Source organism: Hippoglossus hippoglossus, chromosome 12 (genome assembly GCF_009819705.1).
Source record: "Hippoglossus hippoglossus isolate fHipHip1 chromosome 12, fHipHip1.pri, whole genome shotgun sequence".
Taxonomy (NCBI): Eukaryota; Metazoa; Chordata; class Actinopteri; order Pleuronectiformes; family Pleuronectidae; genus Hippoglossus; species Hippoglossus hippoglossus.
In genome coordinates, this window is record NC_047162.1 from 13,975,425 (window position 1) to 13,997,319 (window position 21,895).

Here is a 21,895-nt window from a genome sequence, read left to right on the forward strand (position 1 = left end):
GCAAATGATAGAAGAAGGTTAAGAGGCTAATTTAGTCCCCAATGGATACGAATTCAGGTTATATTTTATTTTTTTGGTTTGGAACAGAACATTTAGATCTTTAAAAAACTGGTTAATCAACAAACAAACATTTCTGATCTGTTCTTTCAATGTGGGCCAATGGTTTGCAAGAAGAAGCTTGCACTTGAAAAGAACAAGTTTGTATCAGCAGCAAAATGAAAGAGAGAGGAGTTCTTGAGGATAAAGCAGCCTGGAAAACGACAGAGGGCAAAAAAATTGGGGCCTTGAGGGACACTGTTGATCGACCGTGTCAAACACTTTCAAGTAATCTAAAAATATTCAACGAGCACAGAGATTACTGTTCAAAGCGGAGCTGATTTTATCGACGGGTTGTAGCTCCGTAAATCAGGAACAGTCCTTTAAATCTGTGCGGATGATCACACAGAGACGAATGAGCAGCAGAATGTTTCATAGAAGATACTTGTGTTAGCGTATTGTATATGTGTGTGTTTGTTGGACAGTGTATATATGAAGGTATTTGTGCGTTTGCGTACAGAGGGGATGGCCTGTATGTACACTATTTGTGCACTTGTAGCTGCATCCGCATTTGCACTCTTCTGTGGTTTAGGTGGTGAGTGAATGGAGGAAACAGCCGGTTTGCGGGCTTGTTAGTGTGAGTACGTCAGTGTGTGTGTGTGAGAGAAAGTGTGTGTGTGACCATCTCTCCCCCGCCTGCACTAGCATTCGCTGAGCGTAGATCGAAGAGTTTCAGCCGCTCCTGGAGTGACCCCACCCCTGTCAAGACTGACTCTCCAAATGAACCCAGAGACAGTGAGTTGACACAGAGTCACGCACGTGCATGTACACACACACACAAACAAACATACACGCAGATGCTGACACACACACACTTTCTGACAACTGTAGCAGGTAGACAGAAATGGTGCAAATTAAGGCTTTAACAGGGGCAAGCAAATCTACAAACATACACTATGGTTATTAGTTTAGTAAAAGTTGCGTGAAAAGCAGAAAAGTAATTTAAATGGGAGTGAAAAACATCCAGGGACAGATTCATGAGCAGAACAAGTTTTGAAAGCTTGCAGGGGCGACCTTGTTACAGGAAGAGGTTTAAGGTTTGCAACTCTATTTCTAGCACGTACACTAAAAGCTGACCTGGACCCGTGAGACCAGACCTGTTAAATATCCAACACTACCTCCAAATGTGAATCCAGCATGAACTCAAAATCACCTCAACTGTGGATAACAGTCCTGTTAAAGGTCTTTCAAAATCTATTTGGCATCTTCTCATGTGATTCTAACCTGTGAAAGCAGCCGTAGCGAGAGCCGTAAGATCCCATTTTGAACTGTGCACAGTGTGGTCATAAATTACTGATGTGTCCCTGTGTGCACTCACATTTGGACAGGCAGATTCATTATAGCTCAAGTTTGCTTTGTGCTTAGTCAGTGTCATTCATTAATTTTACAAACACATGTGGCTCAGGAGGAGCTGAAAGCCACTTAGCAGCATTTGGCAGCCATAAAAAAAAGCTCTTGTAATCAACACCAGCAGAGCTGAAATTAGGCTTTTGCAAACCTTCCCAGAATGAATGTCAATTAGACAATAAAAACCAGTGAAGCACCAATTCATTTTTTGACCTAAACCTGGATATCGGCAGATACCAATACTGATACCAGAGCTCTTTCTACTTGAGTATTAATATTTAAACAAAATTTGTATTATTTTTGTAGTTTTTGTAGTATTATGTGTAAGATTACATGAATATATAATAAACCACACAACACTTTGTTTAAAATTAATTATCAACTACTAAATTTCTATACATGAGGCCATCAGTAATAAGAGAATGGGGACTAGTGGGTATCTGAGCTGTTTAATTACTAAATAATATATTAATTTGTACAATATGTCAGCTATAGGCTTAAAATTACATTATTCTATATCAATAATTTATTTAAAAAAATCAGGACTATTAAATCTGGATTGATACATGGATTGGTGATGTACGATAAATAAATTAAAACTAAAAGATGCTAGTGGATACAGACACGTATCCACTAGCACGGAGCATATCACAGAAAACTGCACTGTATGTACTTTAGTCTTCTCTGTTATGAAGAGGTGACCTTTCGGCTTCACAGTTTTCCAGCTCAGTTCCTGGCTTTGACACATCAAGACACACTAACATGAAACACAACCTCACACACTCACAAACTGACCGTCTCTGCTGTTGACTCTGACCCTGTCCATCTGTCTCCCTATGACCGTGGGTCTTTCTTCAACTTTGTGGTGCTCTCTTTCTCTCTGTGAGTATGTCTTCCAAACTGGTGTGTGTGTGTGTGGCGTGTGTGTGTGTGTCAGTCCGACTGTGTCAGCTGGTACAGATGTTAATGTGAGGACCTGGTGTATTGTGTATCTCTATGTTTCTACAAGGCTTCGAACACACACTGTTTGCATGTGCCGTTTGTCCGTGTCCATGTCTGAGTTGGTGGTTTTATGTTTTTTCAGCACTTCCATCTTCAGTGTTTCTGTGTATCAGAGTGTGATGGAAAATAAACAAACTGTTGATGACAGACTAATGGTGATGTTGATGCCTCTCCCTCCTTCCTGAGGGAAAGGTGTTGTTCTCCAGTGGAGTGCCATTCATTTCATTCCTTGTTTATCTTTTCACCTGCTGTTCTTCTTCAGTTCTCCTTTTCCATTTCCCCCTTGGGAACATGCAGTTCTTTTTTTTATTAGAATATTCCCCTATGTCTTTGAAATAGAGAACATAGAGTTTAAAAATGTGCAATGACGTATTGGCTAATATTTACTTTTTAATATAAGATAAAATATGAATGAAGCGAAATAGATCTATTTCTTTTTTTGGAGAGACAACTGGATTTTTGATACCAATACAAAAATTGGAGATGATTCTAATGTTAATAACGTTATCGAACCCTAATAACAGTGAAACTTAAAGTGTAAAACTTTATTATGAATCACTATAAAACATAAATGACAATATTGTCTAGGAAATGGTCATATTATGTGATTTTCTATGGACCAACCCATGAATCGGTTGAGCTCTAGTCGTTTTCTGAGCTTTGAAAATGTAAAACTAAGAGATTTAAGGTAAAAAAATAAAATAAAAAACATCTGGACAGGTTTCCTTTTACATTTTTTCAGTTTTCTCAGAATTGATTCATCATTTGACATTTAAGGCTGCGGCTGTTGAAGCCATTTTGTATCAGAGTCCGTACAAAGACAACAGACACGGCGCACTATTCACAGTGACTTTTATAAATGACAATAATGACCTTCATCTTGATAAGCATCGTTTTCAATGCTGATTTATTTTATCACAGGTCTCATTCAGTTAACTTCCTCCTTCAGTGTGTCGTATACATTATGATTATCAGAGAAGCATGACTTGATGCTAAATAGCACTTTCTCTTCTGAACAGCCAACCTCTGATCCCAGTTTTTTTTTTAATAACGTTCCTTATTAGTTCATGCCAGGAATCTCTCACTATCAGTCACTTTCTTCTGCCAGCTGCCTCTGCTTTTTCTTCTCCCATCCGTCATTTTCATATGTCACCACCATTATTAATGGCGCCATCTGTTTTTCTCTCCTCCACTCTCGTCTTTCTCCACTTCCTGAAAACATCCTCCCTTCACTCCCTCCCTTTTCTCTCTCTCTGTGTCACCTTTCTCGCCTCCCACTCCAATCCCAACACTTCTGCCCACACGCTATTATCTCAAGTCACTTTCCCTCACTGGTGGGTTATATTCTCCTCCAGGCGGAGACCTCCAGGCCTCCTGTGGCACCCTGGATGAAGGAGGCCTTGATGACACTTCAGACTGGGAGGAGGAGAGAGAGATGGAGCGGCTCGCCTGCGAGGGAGATGACTTCATCCCTCCCAAAATCATGGTAGGATGCCAAGATTGTAACAAGATCTGCAGATTATTGAATCAAATACAAAGGTCTATGATTGAGGCATTGGAGTATGAGTCGGGACACAGCAGGGACCTCACAGTTTTACACAAACTCATCCATCCCTGAGAAAAATTATTTGACATGTACTTGGACTTTTTAGTTTGGTGCATGGCCCATGAGGAGGAGGGGGTTTATGACCTGTAATGCAGCCAGCCACTAGGGGGCAATCAAGAGGATTCGAGTGTTAGCCTTACTTTTTGTGTTGTTTTACACATTTTACAGAGAAGAACCCACCATTTAAGTAAATTTAGAAAATGATTATTTCAGGATTGCATATTGACGACTGGTCTCGGCTTTAATAGACCAACTCTTCGCACTGTAACTTGATATTCACGTCATTCCCTGAAATCAAAGGTGTTATCCACTGTGCAATTTATATAGAGCTGCACTTTCCCCTGTGGGCATGAGGATGTGATAGAGTTTGTTCTTTCCTCCTTTCCTCCTTCGTTTAACTGAAACTCTTCCATCCCTTTATTGTTCCCCCCTCTTTCCCCCTTTTTCCCCTCACATCCCACTTAACAGATCTTTTCTCTGCCTCTTCTGTTTCTCCTTCACCTTTAGCTGATCTCCTCTAAGGTCCCCAAGGCGGAGTACGTTCCCACTATAATCCGCAGGGATGACCCCTCCATCATCCCCATCCTCTATGTGAGTCCTACACAATGAAACATAGATAAGCTGCACAGAATGACGTGCATACATGACAACTCTGTCTCAGGGTCATACAGTGGCGTACCAAGTATAATCTATTTGTCTATTCATTTAGCCTTTGGTCTTCGTACTGCATTGTCTGAATTGTAGTGTAGGTTTTAGTGTTTTCATGTGAAATGATCATGTTTTTTGTGAATGCCTTTTTTCAGGACCATGAACATGCAACTTTTGATGATATTTTGGGTGAGTGTCTTCTTTTGTCGATATCTGCATTTTCAACGGTGTTTATAAAGATCCTTGGTTGAGTGCTATTTGCGTAATCCTGCTAATTAACAAACAAGGAAACTAACACTTGTGAAAACATAAGCTCCTGGGTGGAGGTAATTAAAATAGTGACTAAAATAGAAAAAAAATACATGAATATATATGAAGCTAAAAATATCAAATATAAAAACGGTAACTGTAAACTTTTTTGAAGCAGTAATTTACTTCACACTTGTGTCGATCAGATGGAAGTTGTGTTATAAAGAAAACATTAGATGAACTGGTAAATAATAGTATACACATTATTGAATATGAAAAAAATGGAAGCATACATACACAGAATGTGTAATTCAGTGTATAAAAGAGAATTGAAGGATGGAACCACTATGAATGGAAAATCTGTTGCCTTAAATATGAACCTGAACCGTGGCTCATTTTGCCTGAGGAGTGGAGTCTGAACTCTGAATCATACTCCAGGTGTAAAAGGTCAGAAAAATAGCTCGAGGCTAAATCTTACCTGCAATCTAATCAGAAGAAAAGCAAAAAAAATAGCTGAGATCCGGCTAATACGGTCTGTTGATTTTCAAACTGATTAAATCTTGCAAAACGACTTAAAAAAAAGAAAATAAGGTTTCTGCCTCCTGAAAATGAACAGTAAAAGGTCAAAGAAGATGAAGTCAACTCTGCACGGAACAAAACTCACACAGAGTAACTGAAAGGATGTAAATGAATAATTTACATTCCAACTTTCCATTTGACTGCACGTCTTTCACGGACCCATTTTATTGTGATGTGACATTTCTTGCAGCCTAAAGTACACACTGTTGAATTTAATATAAACTACATCTTCTGTTAATGTCTCTGCCGTCTATTATTACACCTGTACTTGAACTCTGCCTCCGGGGATTTCCCTTTGTGTTCTGCCTCTCTCTCTGTCATCAATCCAAATCTCTTCTCTCCCTCTCTCAGAGGAAATAGACAAGAAACTCACAGCTTACAGGAGAGGAAGCAAGTTCTGGAGGATGCTCATCTTTTGTCAGGTGAGAAACGAAAAGGAGACGGAGGTTAAAAAAATAACATTATTGTATTCCTTGCAGAATATGCTTTATTTGGGATATATGGCGTGATTACTTCATATGGAATTCTCTGAAGTGTTTTACTCGTGTGTGTTTGTTAGGGAGGCCCCGGTCATCTGTATTTACTGAAGAACAAAGTGGCAACATTCGCTAAGGTGGAGAAGGAGGAGGACATGAGCCAGTGAGTTATGTTATATTAGTTTGTCATCTACAGCCTCATGTTATAAATCCCTTTCACACTTTCTGTGTCTTATATTTATATTATATTTACGGAGACTTTTATTTCATCAATAATCACAATTATAACAATGTATTTGAAAAAAATACAACCACCAAAATTACAGAGCCGGAAGAGAAAATCAATATTCAGAGAGGTAAAAACAGTAAAACATGTATTAGTGCTGGATAAACAAAATATGACAGAACTTTTGAAAAGAAAATCCTCAGTGTACAGATTTCATAAAGTCATACATTTGCCCGAAATCCCAACCAATGTGGTTCTTTGAAAAAAAAAGAATTGCCCATGTTGAGTGTAGCCTTTTGTCTTTGTTCAGATTCTGGAAAAGACTCAGTCGCTTCATGAGTAAAGTCAACCCGGAGCCCAACCTCATCCACATTATGGGATGCTACGTCCTGGGCAACCCCAATGGAGAAAAGGTATGTACACATTAATGCACAAGCCCATCACAACAGTAGGAAAGCAAACACTGCAGAAATAACACTGTTTCCAAAGACAGCAGAAATTGCTGTTGACACAAAAAAGGCTGAGCAACCATCTCATTTTCAGTAACACACATGCTCGCTGTGTTCGCAGCTCTGTAGCAGAATAAATACAAGAACACAAATATAATCAATGTCTACACAAAATATATAATGTCCATACATGTGATATCTATTGAGGTTTCTACAATTCTGCCCCATTTATAGGGGTTTTGGGGAGAATCAGAGGGTGTTGGACTCTATGGATTGTTAGGGCCTCTCGAAGCAAATGTGATGTCTGATATTCATTTAAACAAATAGAATTTGACTTGATATGACTTCCTAGTTTCATAGAGGTAAACCTTCCCTTTGTCCCGTTATATCACAAAGTGGCAAAATTAGTTTTCTTATTATTACAGTGTGATGCCATCTGATAACATGCAACACATCTGCTTTGTGGTGGTTATATCAAGTGGTGAAATCTAGGTGAACCTTAAATCAGGTCAGTGTATGACAAAGTATAATGGCACCTTAATTTATGACATGTTAATCATTTAGGCTTTATGTGCCACAGAGTCTCATTTACAACCGGATGCCAAAGGTTTATTGCGTTTTGGTTCCCTATCTCATCTTTACACATATTCATGCTTCCACCATTTTTCTCTCTGCCTCCTTTTGTCCTTGTTTCATTGTTCCCTGCCGTCTGCTCTCATATTTATGCTCACTGCGTCTATTTGATTGATAATCTGCACACAATCCTCCAGGTTTTCTCCTTCCTCCACCTGTGTGACCATTATCTCACTCTGAGTAATATTGTTGCTGGATGTAGCCGCAGGGCACACATGTTGAGTGATGCTGCACCTCTATATAACTTGGCATGCGGAAATAATAAAGCTACACAGCCACATGGACAAAAAACAATTTAAAATCAAAACACAAACACACAAGCTGGCAGACACACAAAGACACAGGGTCTGTCCGACACAACTGTCTGTTCCAGTCATGTCTGCCAAAATGCTTAGTTATATAAAGTGGATCTCTCCGGGGCTGATGGGACAGTCTGCAGAACAGACTGCACATCAGTGATATCTCCGCCCCTGCAGACAGACACAATTGCAGTTGTTTCAAGAAAGCTTGAATCCAAAGCTACAAAATTGGTGTGTTTCACATTTTTTCAAGGGTTGTTTGAAAATGGACTGTACGGACCAAGCGTCTCCTCTTCCTCTCACTATCCAGAAACAAAGCAAAAATATCCAGGACACAAAAGCTGCCATCTTGCAGCGATGACTTCATTTGGACCCAGAGTCTGGCGCAGCAGCAATCCGGGCATATAGCCGTGTTAGTGAGGTCCTGCTAAAATGTGTGCTCGACCAATCGCAAGTCACTCTGTGGCTGTCACTAGGGGGCGACCAAAACTTTTGGGCTTCACTTTTGAGGAGCTGCCATGTCGTCCATCTTTAGATAAAGTCTGTGGTCTAGAGCGTTGTACTTCTTCTGGGAAACAACAAACTCGTTCTCCACTCACCACTCACCACTAGCATGTGGACACGGACTCACAATTTTTAATATATATATATTCCTCCGCAAAACAATCTAACACATCATCCCCAGCATAGGAACAACAGGGACATACAGGTCTTCAATTAATCAGCAGAAGCTTCACACAACTTCCTAAATGCAAATTTGAAAGCAAGCCACACATACCAAGTGTCTCAAGATGCAACTTCATACTCAAACACACTAATGTACTTTCATATCATGCATACCAAAGGTGCAGTTGTGCCCGGGGGCACTTGAATCCAGATATCATGCAATAAAATGTATATTTAAGCTTATAAATATTGAGCCTGCAGCCACACTGGGGTGGGCTGAAATCATCAGAGAGATAAATGAAACCACCCCCTCTCTGTTTGAAAAGTAAAATCATAATGGTTAATGCATGGTTAATAAAAGCACTTCGCTAATCATTTGCAATGCAAAACAGGAGATGATTTTGTCATGTTAATTCCCTATTTAATATCATTGTAATGCATGTATCATTAAGTCAGAACGTATTGCATTTCTGAGTTTGGGCTTTTCGAGGGGTTCCATACATGAATGTGATGGTAAAATAAACTGGCTGATAAAAGTAGAACTACCACCTCAAGGGTGAACGCTGCTGATAAACATAAGTTGCAGGAAATTAGGTCATAATATTTCCTTCTGTTCGTGAAACATGGCCACTTATCAGTAAACGCTGGCTGTCCGCCGGATGGACGGACATTAAAACATTTGCAGCACACTTCACAGTTTCAAGTCACGTCAGCGCCACTTTTTATAGCCTCATAACTATATAACCTTTACCCTGGATGAGGGATCTTAGTCATCAGACGTCTGGATCTTAAGTTATCAGAGAAACAAGCTCAGCGGCATAAAAATGTTGCTGCTGCTCTGTGATAACTGGAAAGGACAGTTAACACTGAAATGAGGACAAAAAGGTTGCACACAAGAGTGCAGCACTTGAATATTGAAATGTACTAGTTCGTCTGAAACACAGCTTGGATGCTGAAAAATGGAAACAAGGCTGGGGATGGAGAACAGCAGGTGAGCAGGTCAGAGAGGCAGCGCAGCCCAGTTCCCATCCAGAGACTTTCAAGCACGTTTTTAGTTTCATCAGCAACAAATCCCAATCTGTCTTGGCAGCAAGACGGCAGCCACTGAGAGCTTATATGAAGCCACCCGGGACAGGAAGAAATCTACAGTGTTATTATCACATTATTTGAGATTTGTTATTTTGCCTGCAGCTCTCTCTGCGTTACAGACAAGCCTGGCAACTCGCCACCTTCTTTTATCTTCTTTCAAAGGACTGCAAACACACGGAATGAAAGCCGCTTCTTCTTTACCCACCCCCAGTTTAACATCAAGTGACAAACAAAAGGTGAATTTGGGTTTTTGATATTTCCTGACAGGGAGGTACGGAGATCCCTCAAGACTGAATCAAAGCAAGAAATCAGTGAGGTTCAGTTTTTAATGTGCAACGCGACACATCAGTCACCGCAGGAGAGACAATGGAAAAGAAAAAAAAAAAGCTATACAATCTCTGCAAAGCTGAAATCAAACAGTGATTATGTCATTACAGCTCAAACTAATGACAATTTTCACAGTTAATTATTGCCCCTTTTTTTCCTTTCAATTGGGTTTTGTCTAAAAAAGTATCTCATCTACAATGATATAATACTGAAGAAAAAAGAATCGTTCATTTTAGAAGTGGGAATCTGACCAAATATTTTAGGACTTAATCTCATTAGCCTGAATTTAGTTCTTGATGTTTTGGTATGAGAAAATAAAAAACACTTACAGGACTACAAATGCAAGATGCCAGTTAGTACTTTTACGGATCAGTATGTCAAAAAACGACAAGATGTTATATACTTTGTAGACTTGTTGTGTACTTATATTATATCAAAACATTTATTTTTGGTTGCCTTTTAATTGCATTATATCGGCTTTACCCTTAGTCATGTTGGGTAGATTTTCATAGGCAATGGTGGTGAAGACTCCCATGATCCCACGCTGCTTCACGATGTCGTCTAACTAGGTTTTTTTGTTAATGTTTTGAGATTGTCTTAATAAAAAAAAACATTGTGCTCTTTTGACAAGTTGTTTCATGCGAGTACAAAGAGGTCATATGGAGCCGAGCAGAAAACCTGTGCACCTCCTCTTATTTCTTCACCTGTCCTCCTAAATAGGAAGAATGTACATTCTCTTTGGCAGTAATGAGTCAGCTTCATTGCCAGTCCTGTGTCTGTTTCTATTTTTGTGTATTCATGAGCCTGTTGTGTCTGCAGGCCCCCCCCCCCCTGCTGCGAGCATATCCTAGTGCAGTAGGATTAATTGGACTTTGCTTTCTTATCTCGGCCCAACAGCTGTTCCAGAAACTGAAGAATCTGATGAGGCCTTATTCTGTGGAGTTCGAGTCACCGCTGGAGCTGTCGGCTCAGGGTGGGTCGGATTAAACATGCACACACACACAAACATGGAGGTCACAAGGACACATGCACATGAAGTGATGCAACTAAACACCATATGTCCGGCGTAAACATCCGCTGTGAGGAAAGTACTCAAACAGCTGTTTCCTTATTGAACAATACGGAAAACTAATGATCTAATTCATTTAAGACTGTTTCAATTGCTGTTTTCTTCTCATTTCAAACATGTTCATTCTGTTCTTATAAACTTGTGCTCTGTCCTGATTTCAGTGGGAATTTGCTTTTATTGAATGCATTTGATCCAAGTCAGTATAGACGCAACACTTTGTGCCAAACACCCACCACAAAGGAGAAAGTACAGTCTCGTTAATGTGCTCTACCTTTAAACCCACTCCTCTCCTCCTACCGGGTGGGAGCAGGGACATACTGTACGCTCTGGTCCACACTTTATAACTAAAGCATGCTCATGGTCCACCCAGATCCACACTACCTCCTCTGCAGTCCTTCACTTTCATCAGAAGTTTTCCACAGAGACATGTTTTCTCTCCCTTCCTGAACTCTTTTATAACAACAGTATGTCTCCTGCCACTTTTCTATCAAAAGGGGAAAATCTATTTACTCTGGTCAACATATAAATACAATTTAAAGGAACCAATTAGGAGTTGAACAAATCAAACCAACATTTTGTCCCATAGATAAGAACATTGACACTGTAAGTGTCAGGAAAATCTCTGAATATGTTCAATAACAAAGATTTTAACATTGTCGCTTTCAATATTTGCATATGCCAACAACAGTATGTACTCCAGAGATTTAACATTCAACTTCCTATAAAGATGGGGGAAGCAAAGCAGGAGGGGAGACATTTTGACTCTTGCTCCCCATGGGTCAAGCTCAAAGTTAGTCGAGGTCCGATCCGCTGCATGAATGTCAGAGCCGCCATATGTCAACCCAACCTCCTGCCATTTACTTTCACCAGTGGGTCCTATATATAGGACATACTACTTCCTGCATTGATTAAGAACATTTGCACTGAATAATATGCGAGAACTAATTTATCTAATTTTAATTCAATTTCTAGGATACTATGTTAATACAGGGCTACCAGCATGAGGAAATAAATGTTATTTGGCAGAGAGCATAGATAGAAGTATTTTTTTTGAAAAGCATTACGCATGCACACACACACTGTACACATCTCAATGCTAATGAGAAAACCTCATACTACTGTTTTCACATTATCTGCTGTATTGTGTTTATGCTTCCTAAAAGCATAATTCAAACTTTTCCTGTCTCATTTACCGATCAAGGCAAAGAGATGATTGAGAAGTACTTTGACTTCCGCCTCTACCGCCTCTGGAAGACGCGCCAGCACTCCAAACTCTTGGAGTATGAGGAGTTTTTGTGACGAAGACCCCAGGATAACAGGTGCAGCCCCCCCCCGCAGTGCCACGAGGAACCTGTTATAAAAAAAACTGATCCATTGACTGAACATCGCTCCACGTGTAGTGCTCCACCCATCAGCTCGATATAAACCAGTCACACACCTGCTTTCATCCCGGAAAGAGGGCTGGGGGAGGACGGAGAGAGGGAGGCTGGAGATAAACTCAACAATGCTGTGCCTCTGTTCTTCATCACCTCCCGAGTCAAAGACAGACAAAAAAGGGCCAAGACTTTACAAATAAAAGAGAAAAAAAATGAGGAAAAAGCAGAGGACTGAACTCGCAAATCAACTCTCTCTGCCTCTCGAGTGAACGCAAGAGGAGAATCAAACGTGTACAAAAAAGAAATATCATTTTCATCACACCTCTGTTGTACTTTTTGAGGCCTAAGTGCTTCAAGAAGAATTGCTGAAAGTCATTCCATCATAATATGGTTCTGTGTTTCAACTGGCCCCTCTCAGATAACCTGGAGACATGCATATACATGAATAACCCACATGCCGATGTGTGTGTATATAAAACATTGAATATATTAGCATAGCTTTAGTCATGCAAATAATCCTCTATACGAGAATAATGATGCATCATTTATTTTTGATGTGCATTGTTGTGCAGTTTCATATGAAAAATACTTTGGAATAACTCAGGTTTTAGCCATGAAGTAATTAATCTGTTTGTCTATTCTATCAAGATATTGTAATCTTCATCTCCATCGCTTGGAACGAATGTATTATCCCTCTAGAAAATATCTTTTGTTTGAGGAATTGACTTTTATGTTTTGGTTAAAAAAAAAAAGAAAAGAAAAGTACAATGTGCAGATTTTGTGTGTATGTGTGCGTGCGTGTGTTTTCCATGTAAAAAAAACAACAAACATGCTGATATGTTGTGTGTATTTTTCTCTATCTGCTCCTCTGCTGAAGCAAAAAGAATCATCATCACCTCCATCCCCACACAATTATCTTTCCACGGCGTTCGAGTTGACAGTATACTTCATGATGTCAAGTGGGATGTAACAGCCATCCAAGTGCTCCTGCCCCTGTAGTGTAGGAGTCGCTCCCATGATCCCTCCTGCTCCTCAGCGGAAGGTTCAGGCCACATAGCCAGTCCTTGTCAACAGTGTCAGCTGGTCTCACCTCTGCCAAACACTCTTTGGCTCCTCTTAGCGGCAGCCAAAAACCAGCTTCTGCCATCCCTCTTTCTCCTGGGCTGTGATCCAGTCAGAGGGCCGGAGCTCTCTGAATTAAAACAGATCTGCCAGAAGTTTAAGCTGTTAACAGCCATCTGCTGCCCCTGCCAGGTGTCAGCTAGTTAAAAGGCCAGAAAATATGTGCTGAGTGTGTGTCTGCGTCTGAGAACGTTGCATGGGCCGAGAGACCTGCCTGAGCTTTCTAAAAACCATTAAGACTACAAATACTAGGGCTGGGACAAACAGATATTTACAATAAATAAAATAAAACAGTGTCATTTTAAAAATCAGTTATTAAATGCTGTGTACTTTTTCCAGAAGCAAGACAGGTGCACATCTGCCTCTGAAGTCGCAGTACCCATATTTCCTATAATTCAAGTGAATTCAAAATTAACTTTTCCAATGCTCCAATGATGAAAATCAACTGTTTCCATCAACTGAGTTGGAGTAAGTAAACTAGGCTGCGTAGTGTCGTCACAAGACCCTGATCGGCTATGATGCTCATGGCTGTAATAAACAGAATAGAAGAATCAAAGGTTAAGAACCAGAAACAAAATAAGTTGTTTGAGCACCGCCAGAAAACATTGAAGAAGAAACTAAACCATTACCCATAAACATGTAGGAGAAAAACATTGAGAAAGGGCTGAAGGAAAAGTTTTTAATTGGGCCAGTTGTTACTATTCTTTAATGTCAGAAACTTCAAACAACACCTCCTCTTCCTCCTCCTTTTTCTCCTTTTAAAGCAGAAACCTCTGATCTGCCATGTGAGTTAAATGTTTGCTATGCGAGATCTTATTCGTAAAAAGGTGTTTCCACACATTAACTCTGTTTTGAAACAGGCAAAAAAAACACTTCAGGCAAGCGTAAAAACTTTTATTTTTAACTTTGCAGTTTCCATCAACCTTTTCACTGACACTCAAAGCACAGAAAGTCGACCCTGATTTTTAAAGGATTAATTAACCATAAAATAAAGTAGGCTTTACAATGTTTTGTTCAACCAAACCTAAAAGGCACAACCGATAAGACCTGGTTGGTCCAAGTCTACGGTGCAGTGAACAGGCTGTGGTGGTTAAAAGGGGCAGGACATGATCAAAAGTGACAGAAGAAAGGAGTTTAAGTCCTGCTTCATGCACCAATTACTGCGTACAGTGATTTTTTTTGCAAGATCAGTGGTGCAAATGCATTCTGACATCGATACAGCCTGAGGAAATTCAAACTATTAGATGATCTTACTGAGAAATGTAACCCGTCACATTTAAATAAAAGACCCTGATGATGGCTTGTTTCTCTAAAATATGAAACTGAGGTTTGTGCTTTCAGAAAACGAATATTTCTCTTTTTATGTGCCCATAGTTTTTTGCTAAATCTAATGTACAAGCATTCACTTGAGAGGATTATAAATGGTACCATCTTTTCAAATGATGTTAAAAACTACCGGCATTATCGGATAACAGCATTTCACAAACATTGCATTTGTTTCCCAGGTGTTTTTTTTCGATCCGATACGACTTTGCTCGGTCACACCACAACTCACTGCTCAGACAATCACAGCAGTGTACAGCCCCAAATAACAACAGCTCCTAAAGGTCCCATAGAATCGCTGCTATTACTAATCAATTATCAGACGGCGCAGGAGAGAGTTTACAGAGTGGTCCCAGCTCTAACATGAACACACACACACACACACACAGACACACAAACAAATTCCAATACATGCAGTCAGAGGTATTCTTCATCTGTCTGTGGTAAGTACTTTGCATTTGTCATTATTTGGGTGGATGTTTTAATATTTGAAGCTTTGAGTGCAGATATTATTTGTGTTGAGCGTCTCACTGGAGTGTTTCTCCATTTCCCTGCGAGCAGAACTCTGGTTTTCATTCGCTCTCGCCCTCTTTCTGACATTGCAGCGCTGGCCTACAGTTTGTCTGGCACAGACAAGTGCTCTCTCAGCCTGAGTCACGCATTACATGTTTTCACTACAGATTTAAAATTCAACACAAGCCATCATTGAGCCATTTTAATTCCAGCAGAAGCGCTAAGCTGCCAGATTCTTCAAAGATGTTGCCCTGAACAGCTGCTGGGTTTTGATGGAATATTTTTACTGGCATGAGTTTCTGACCAGAGAAATGATCACTGGTCAGTTAAAGCAAAGCAGCGGTTGGGTGGATTCTGTCGATTCAGGAACTTCTTCTTTGAAAAGGAAACGTCTTGTGCCATACAGAAAACAGAAGAACACCTCATGCGGCCTATCCAGAAATCAATGGCTATTAAAGTTTTGTTAAAATTTATTGTGCTGAAATGACCATGATGTGAAGAGCACCCTGACTCAGGAGTTTGAGAGAGCTTTGTTGTTTTCTTCTTCATCCAAAATCTAATTAAAGATGCAAACATGCCTCAGTCTATGTTGCTTTATTTGCCGTTTCAAATATTGGTAAAATCAAAGAGAATACAAGAAAAGTGTAGATTGTTTGAAGAAAGTATTTTTGCATCAATTTTGGATTAGAGAGCCAATTAAATATGCAAAGCAAGTTCTCTGCAAAGCAAGTTCTCTGAGACATCGAGCCTATCGTCGAACAAAGAATTAGCCTCTGGGGGCAAAGGCCAGTATTTGGGGGCTTCCAGTGTAGACTACAGTCAGAGCAGTTTCTTTTATCAACAAGTCGAATGTGTCTTGGCACAAAACACAAAGAGCAATACTTTCTGTAGGTGTTTTAAGTCCAGACAATATTTTAGCTGATCTCTATCAGGAGCTATCTGCATATGAATGCAAATAAATTAAAAAGCCGATAGTCGATGCATTTTGGTCAATGTGTTCCGCCTCTTTTGCTCCCACATGGACAATTTACCTACTAATGCCTGCTCAGACGTGATTAGTCAAACTAGAAACTGAGAATTTGTTGTCATGCAGAATCTATTTATAGAGATTATATATCCGATATCTGACTTTTGTTTGGTAAAAATTAGTAAAACTGACTTAAACTCAAAGCCATGGAGACAGAAAGGCTGTAGTTTGATAGGACTTCAGAGAAAAAAATACTGTTCCTGCACATTTCAATGACTTACACTCCCCCAATTATCCAAAAGAAGCCGCTATCATCATCATCCATCACGGCTACCCTGTTTTACATGACTGGAGATTAAACCCAACAACGCAGCGTAGTTCCTCATGTCAAACATAAGAGATGTAAAGTCACGTCGGCTGATAAAACCAGACAACTAGCATGGTCTTTTAAAACACCCACACTGGAATCAAACTGCTCTTACTGCTCCTGTCATGTAAAACCGCAGAAGATGACATTGCCACAGCAGAGCTACAAAAGGAAATTCTGATTGGATGCATTTGTGTGTTAAGATTTCTCCTTAAAATGAACTGGTGCTTGACAGGCTGTTGTATAAGTAGCTTTATATTGTATGGAGATTATGCAAAGCCATAGCAGAAGGGAGAAAGGTGGATAGTTTGAAATGAAGAAGAGAGACAGTTGGTGGTTAAATGCAGATTTCTTAGCGTTCGACTAGGAGCAAAACTCTCGGTTCAGCCTCAGCGCCAGAAATGAACTGGAAACCCGAGGAGAAAGACAGAGGGATATTATATTGAAAACAGTGTTTTTCCTTTTTATGATTTTGTCTCAGGTGAAACTTAGGCTGCAAAAATAAAGATAAGAAAGTCCTTACACTGAAGAGGTACTTTTAAGGTGCCTTATCTCCTTGTCCCAGAAATGTCTTTATCCATAATCTGCTGTGACTCTGCATCGTCCTGTGCACTGCGTTTCACCTCCATCTCCATTTCGCTCTCCTCCATCTGAATTAAAGTGGGGAATTAAGACATGCAAAATGGAGTTTGCAAACATCTCACACGATTAGTTAATATTCAGCTGCAATCCGCTTTATCCTTTATCCAATTTTATCCCATCCATTTTATCTTAAGCCGTTCTCCGGAGGCTTTCAAGGTCAAAAAGCATCTCCGCATTGCACCTCTGCGGAGTGTACGAGGAGGCCATGCCTGGTTTAGCATTGATGAATATGGTGCTGTAGGACACATCCGTTATTAAGATGACTGGATTTGTATGGGGAGACCACTGAAAGCAACAATACTCAGACAGACTGCTGTATCCAAACACTGATTGATTGGTATTGATAAGGGACCAGATGGGTGCCAAGAAAACAATTCCCCACATCACCAAAGTGGTCTTTTGGCAGCGCAGGAAGAGCGTCAACGGGTTTGACAAAAACAACACGGTCACCTGGCAAAAAAAAGTTTAACCAGCCGCAGCACAAGGTCACGAGGAGCCTTGTCTTATACACGGCAAGATGCTGGAGCTGGTGTCGAGGGCGGGGGTGAAACTATAAGACGGCGTGAGAGTAAATGGAGAAAGGACGAAGATGGCCACTTTATAGCTTTAATAGCCAATCTGGAAAATGTATTCCTGTGTGATCTCACATTAGAGACCACATTAGTATGAATGCATATTGGGAAAGCTGTAAAGGTCATTAGTTGCTCTTCTTCTCTTTCTTTTCATATTTTTCTTACTGTCCTCATTATCTTCGGGTTTAGTCACACATAGCATGTTGTCCTTTAGTGGTAAATGGTTGTTGACAGATGAAAAGGGCAGCGTGGTAACAAAAAACCTCTGACAAAATACATTTCTCATAAATTAAAATGTAAAATGAAGAATTTATTCATATTATTACTGATTTCATCATGCATTTCTCCTTCCTTGTTAGCATTTGACGCAGTTGACAATTTTGCTTTGAGAATTGGGTCAGCGTAGCCGGGCTGGTGATGTCGGTGAGTCCTTCATTTTGGGTCCAGACAGAAATATCTCACACATTCATTGTATCCATATGAATTCCTAAAGACTTTTGCAGTGGCATGAAATCAGTATTAAGAACTTGTCGATGAAGCAAAATAAAACTTCTGCTTTTACGTTATTACTAACGTACTATTAGAATATTACTACAGCACTCGAGGCAAACGGAACACCTGGTGGGAACCTAATGACAAGTAGAAAGTGAAACTTCACAGGACTGAGTGAGGTACTCACGTAGTACAGTTGATAGTTTTGCTTCTGGGCTCTGACCTAGTCCCTTTACACAGCCGTAGTGCCGGAGTGTGACGATAATTAAATTCCTCTCTCAAAAAGAGCGACAGAGTCTGACACCAGCTCTTCTGTGGACTGTGCAAAGCACAAAGAAGCACAATGAGGGGATTATACTGATGCACACATATCTAGACAGAGCAATCTGCCTGAGACATACTTGGTTATTCTTATTGTGAAAAGCTATGTGGTGTGAGGCAGCAGTATGTGCACCATCAGTAGCTTCAAGGGAGAGTTGAAAAATGAAATTCACTCATTATCTACTCACCACTATGAGATGGAGGGTGGGTGAAGTGTTCCAGTCCACAAAACACTGCAGGAGTGTCAGGGGTAAACAGTGTTGCAGCCAAATCCATTACAATTGAAGTCAATGGGACCCCTTATTCAGATGGAATAAAAACATTGTCCACAAGCCCCGATATTCATATTCGACTCGAAACGGCTTCATTTACACCAAGTTTTAAACCTAAATGTCCTCTGATATATTTCTTAGAGGTGCGTTCACGCTCTCACGGACACAAGGGAAAACCGCACACACTCTCGCCCAAGCGCACACGTGGGGTACACGTTCGCATCGCTACGTCCGGTAGTGGACTTTTAGGCGAGTCGAATTTGAATGTCGGGGCTTGTACGGAGGCATGTTGTGTTTTGTTTCTGTTGTTTTATTACGTCTGAAGATGGGGTCACTTTAGCTGAGACACTGTTGACCCCTGAGACTCCTGAAGTGTTTTGTGGACTCAAACACTTCACCCACCCTCCATCCTCATATCGGTGAGGAGACAATGAGTCAATTTTCATTTTTCGGTGAACTATCCCTTTTATTCTGACGATCAGTGCAGCTCAGTGAAGACGCAGAAATAAATAACCACAACACAGATCAGCTGTTTGGATATCATGGCGGAAAGCAAGCGTGAAGTTTGTATAATGGAGCCTTCATCTAAATATGCATTTCCCTCTGAAATCAAAGGGAGCAACCACAGGGGGGGGGGACTTGCCATGAAGCTAATTCAGGTCATAACAATCCAAAATACTCAGATCATGAATATTCCTACTTCTCCACGATGGAAATGAGCAACATGAAAGCAGCACACGCCGAACAACAATCCCGACAAATCATTACAAATGCTAATATCGCACACAGCCAAAAGTTCACAGGAGGAAAAAAGGCAGAAAAATTATCCACACAAGTAAACAAACAACACTGGAGACGTTAGCTCACATGTGCTTACCTGGTTAGCATCTTAGCAGGGTTTAGCTAGCAGGTGTATTTGCCCCTGAGGCTCTAAGCAGCGTTCAGGGTCCACAGTTCCTCCGATATTCCTTCACAAAGACGTCCTGTAGTGACATAACGTGGCTGTGGGCTGGTTAGCATCTTTACGTCAAGTTAAGGAGTTTCCACTGATGTTTCCAGCAGTGATATGTTAGCTAGCATTATTAGCATAGCAACCAATGGCGACAGAAATGCGGAAGTGGTAGTTTAAATATCCCGCCCAATCACGAGGGGTGCGTTTGATTTAGGTGAAGGGGTCACTTGTTATTTGAGCACCACAGTATTAACTGGGTGGAGCTTCTGTTGAGGTAATAATTCTAATACAAATACTAATACTAATACAAATATTAAGAAGAAGAAGAAGAAGAAGAAGAAGAAGAAGAAGAAGAAGAAGAAGAAGAAGAAGAAGAAGAAGAAGAAGAACATTATTTGTATGTAAGTAAAAAAAAGTGCTTTACAAAAAACTAATTGAAATTCACAAACAATAATAATAAGATACAGATTATAAAAGTCATAGACCTCATACGATAAGTTTATATAAGATTGTGTCACATAATTTCTGCAGATTTCTTTTTTTTTATTATTTAGGTATGTTTTGTCCCTGTCCTCTCTGAAAGTGATTAAATATCTTTTCCTATAATCTTGAGTTTATAAAGTACTTTTAAATTTCGTGGTATTTACAGAGATTTCTTGCTTTCTGCTCCAAACATTACTCTAAGAAGTTTAGCAGAGTCTAAGGAAGTGATGGTGATTCACGTCGTTCATTTCTATTCAGCAGCAGCTTGCAGACTGAGATTCCATCTGCATAAATGCATCTCTGATTTTCATGACTGATGTCAGGTTCTTGAGTTCAGTCTCACTTTCTCTGCAGCATTTTTCACATTGTTCTTTAATCTTCCCAAGTGCAGCATTGACAGCAGCTTCATTTAGTTCTGTGTTTCCCAAACTTTCCTTCGGCAGCCAGAGGTTGCAGCTTTAATTGGGGCGACTGCATGTACAGTTTACTGAAGTGGGTTAATGGAGAAAAAGGGGGAAACCACTGAACTATAACATCTCACCTCCAGGAGGAGATCTAAGCATGCAATTTTACAGAGCGCTGAACAAGCCCTTTGTTGTGTTGGTAAAGTGCATTTTTTTTGTTCTTCTCTTGCCCCGGGCGGCCTCCAGCAGGTAAACAATAAAACAAGCGAGACACGTGAAGGCTCCAATTCTGTCACAATCAGCACTTCTCAGTTGCTGACGTTGGGTTTCAGGGTCTCTTATGTACCGCGGTGGGGGCAGAACACACCAGTTCAGGACCTGGAACGGCCTCTGAGCCGCATTTGCACTGCATCTCACATGACATTGTGTATCGTGTATTACATTGTTCTGCAGCGAGCCCCAATTTGTGATTGGTTGTATCCATGGAGACCTGGCCAATTTCAAACCTGCCCTTTGAAGTCTTTTTATGCTGATGTTTTCGTGTTCATGCTGCTTGTAGAATGGATGATGCTTTTGTTAAGGTCAGTCTATTTTCTGCAGTTCTTCATTAAATATAACAGATCAAGCAGCAATTTTTCTGTGCAAATACATTTTCTTTGGATTTAGATTTGAGCATTGGGATTTAAATGTTTTCCCAATGCACCTACACCATTTTGACCATTTCCAGGTACAATGTATGTGTTGTGTGCTGAATTTAAATTCAGTTGATATTGATGTAATGTTCATCTGTGGTTTGGAGGTTAATCAAACGCTCCTTTGATGAATCCTTAACCTAAAACCACCTTCACTGAAGCCAGAAGCTAAATAAACATTTAATATTTCAAAAATTATGGAGAACCTGAAAATAATCAGTCATTTCTGCCAGTTTTCTCCTGTGGGCAGAGGCCATGCAGTGAGTGAGGATCAGCACAAGAGGTCAGTGTGACACTTCATGTCCATTTCCAAGGTGGAACCTCCACTGATGTGAGGCTTAAATTCGTATAAATATAGATAACATAGACCACAAAGGTTTAATTAATTTAACATAATGTTTATGAACATTAATGCAAATGTAATCACTCATTTTTCAGTACGTTATTAAAAGGCTCACAGAAATCTTACAGGAGATTAAGACATTATGTGTTTGATAGTAGTTTTTAAACCAGATATTTTAATTACTGGTATATACTGACCGATTTAATTACATTTAAACAGGACCGGTATGAGAGATGTCATGTAAATAAATTGCATCATTACTTCTGCAGCATCCAGTGGCCATAAGAGAAACT

The 21,895-nt window shown here is 40.1% G+C and overlaps 1 protein-coding gene across 4 annotated transcripts in view; it reads left to right on the forward strand.

Moving 5' to 3' along the window:
- Positions 1-12,341, forward strand: part of LOC117771502 (NMDA receptor synaptonuclear signaling and neuronal migration factor) — a 34,742-nt gene extending 22,401 nt beyond the window's left edge. For 3 of the 4 annotated variants that reach the window (XM_034601927.1, XM_034601928.1, XM_034601930.1), the window contains 9 exons: positions 742-831; positions 3,801-3,931; positions 4,559-4,642; positions 4,855-4,888; positions 5,879-5,949; positions 6,087-6,166; positions 6,540-6,642; positions 10,590-10,665; positions 11,963-12,341. In XM_034601927.1, the coding sequence (XP_034457818.1) occupies positions 742-831; positions 3,801-3,931; positions 4,559-4,642; positions 4,855-4,888; positions 5,879-5,949; positions 6,087-6,166; positions 6,540-6,642; positions 10,590-10,665; positions 11,963-12,060 (767 nt within the window). In that variant the 3' untranslated portion in view covers positions 12,061-12,341. The remainder of the gene's footprint in view (positions 1-741; positions 832-3,800; positions 3,932-4,558; positions 4,643-4,854; positions 4,889-5,878; positions 5,950-6,086; positions 6,167-6,539; positions 6,643-10,589; positions 10,666-11,962) is intronic. The other variant, XM_034601929.1, reaches the window with a different exon arrangement.
- The last annotated feature ends 9,554 nt before the right edge of the window (positions 12,342-21,895 follow it).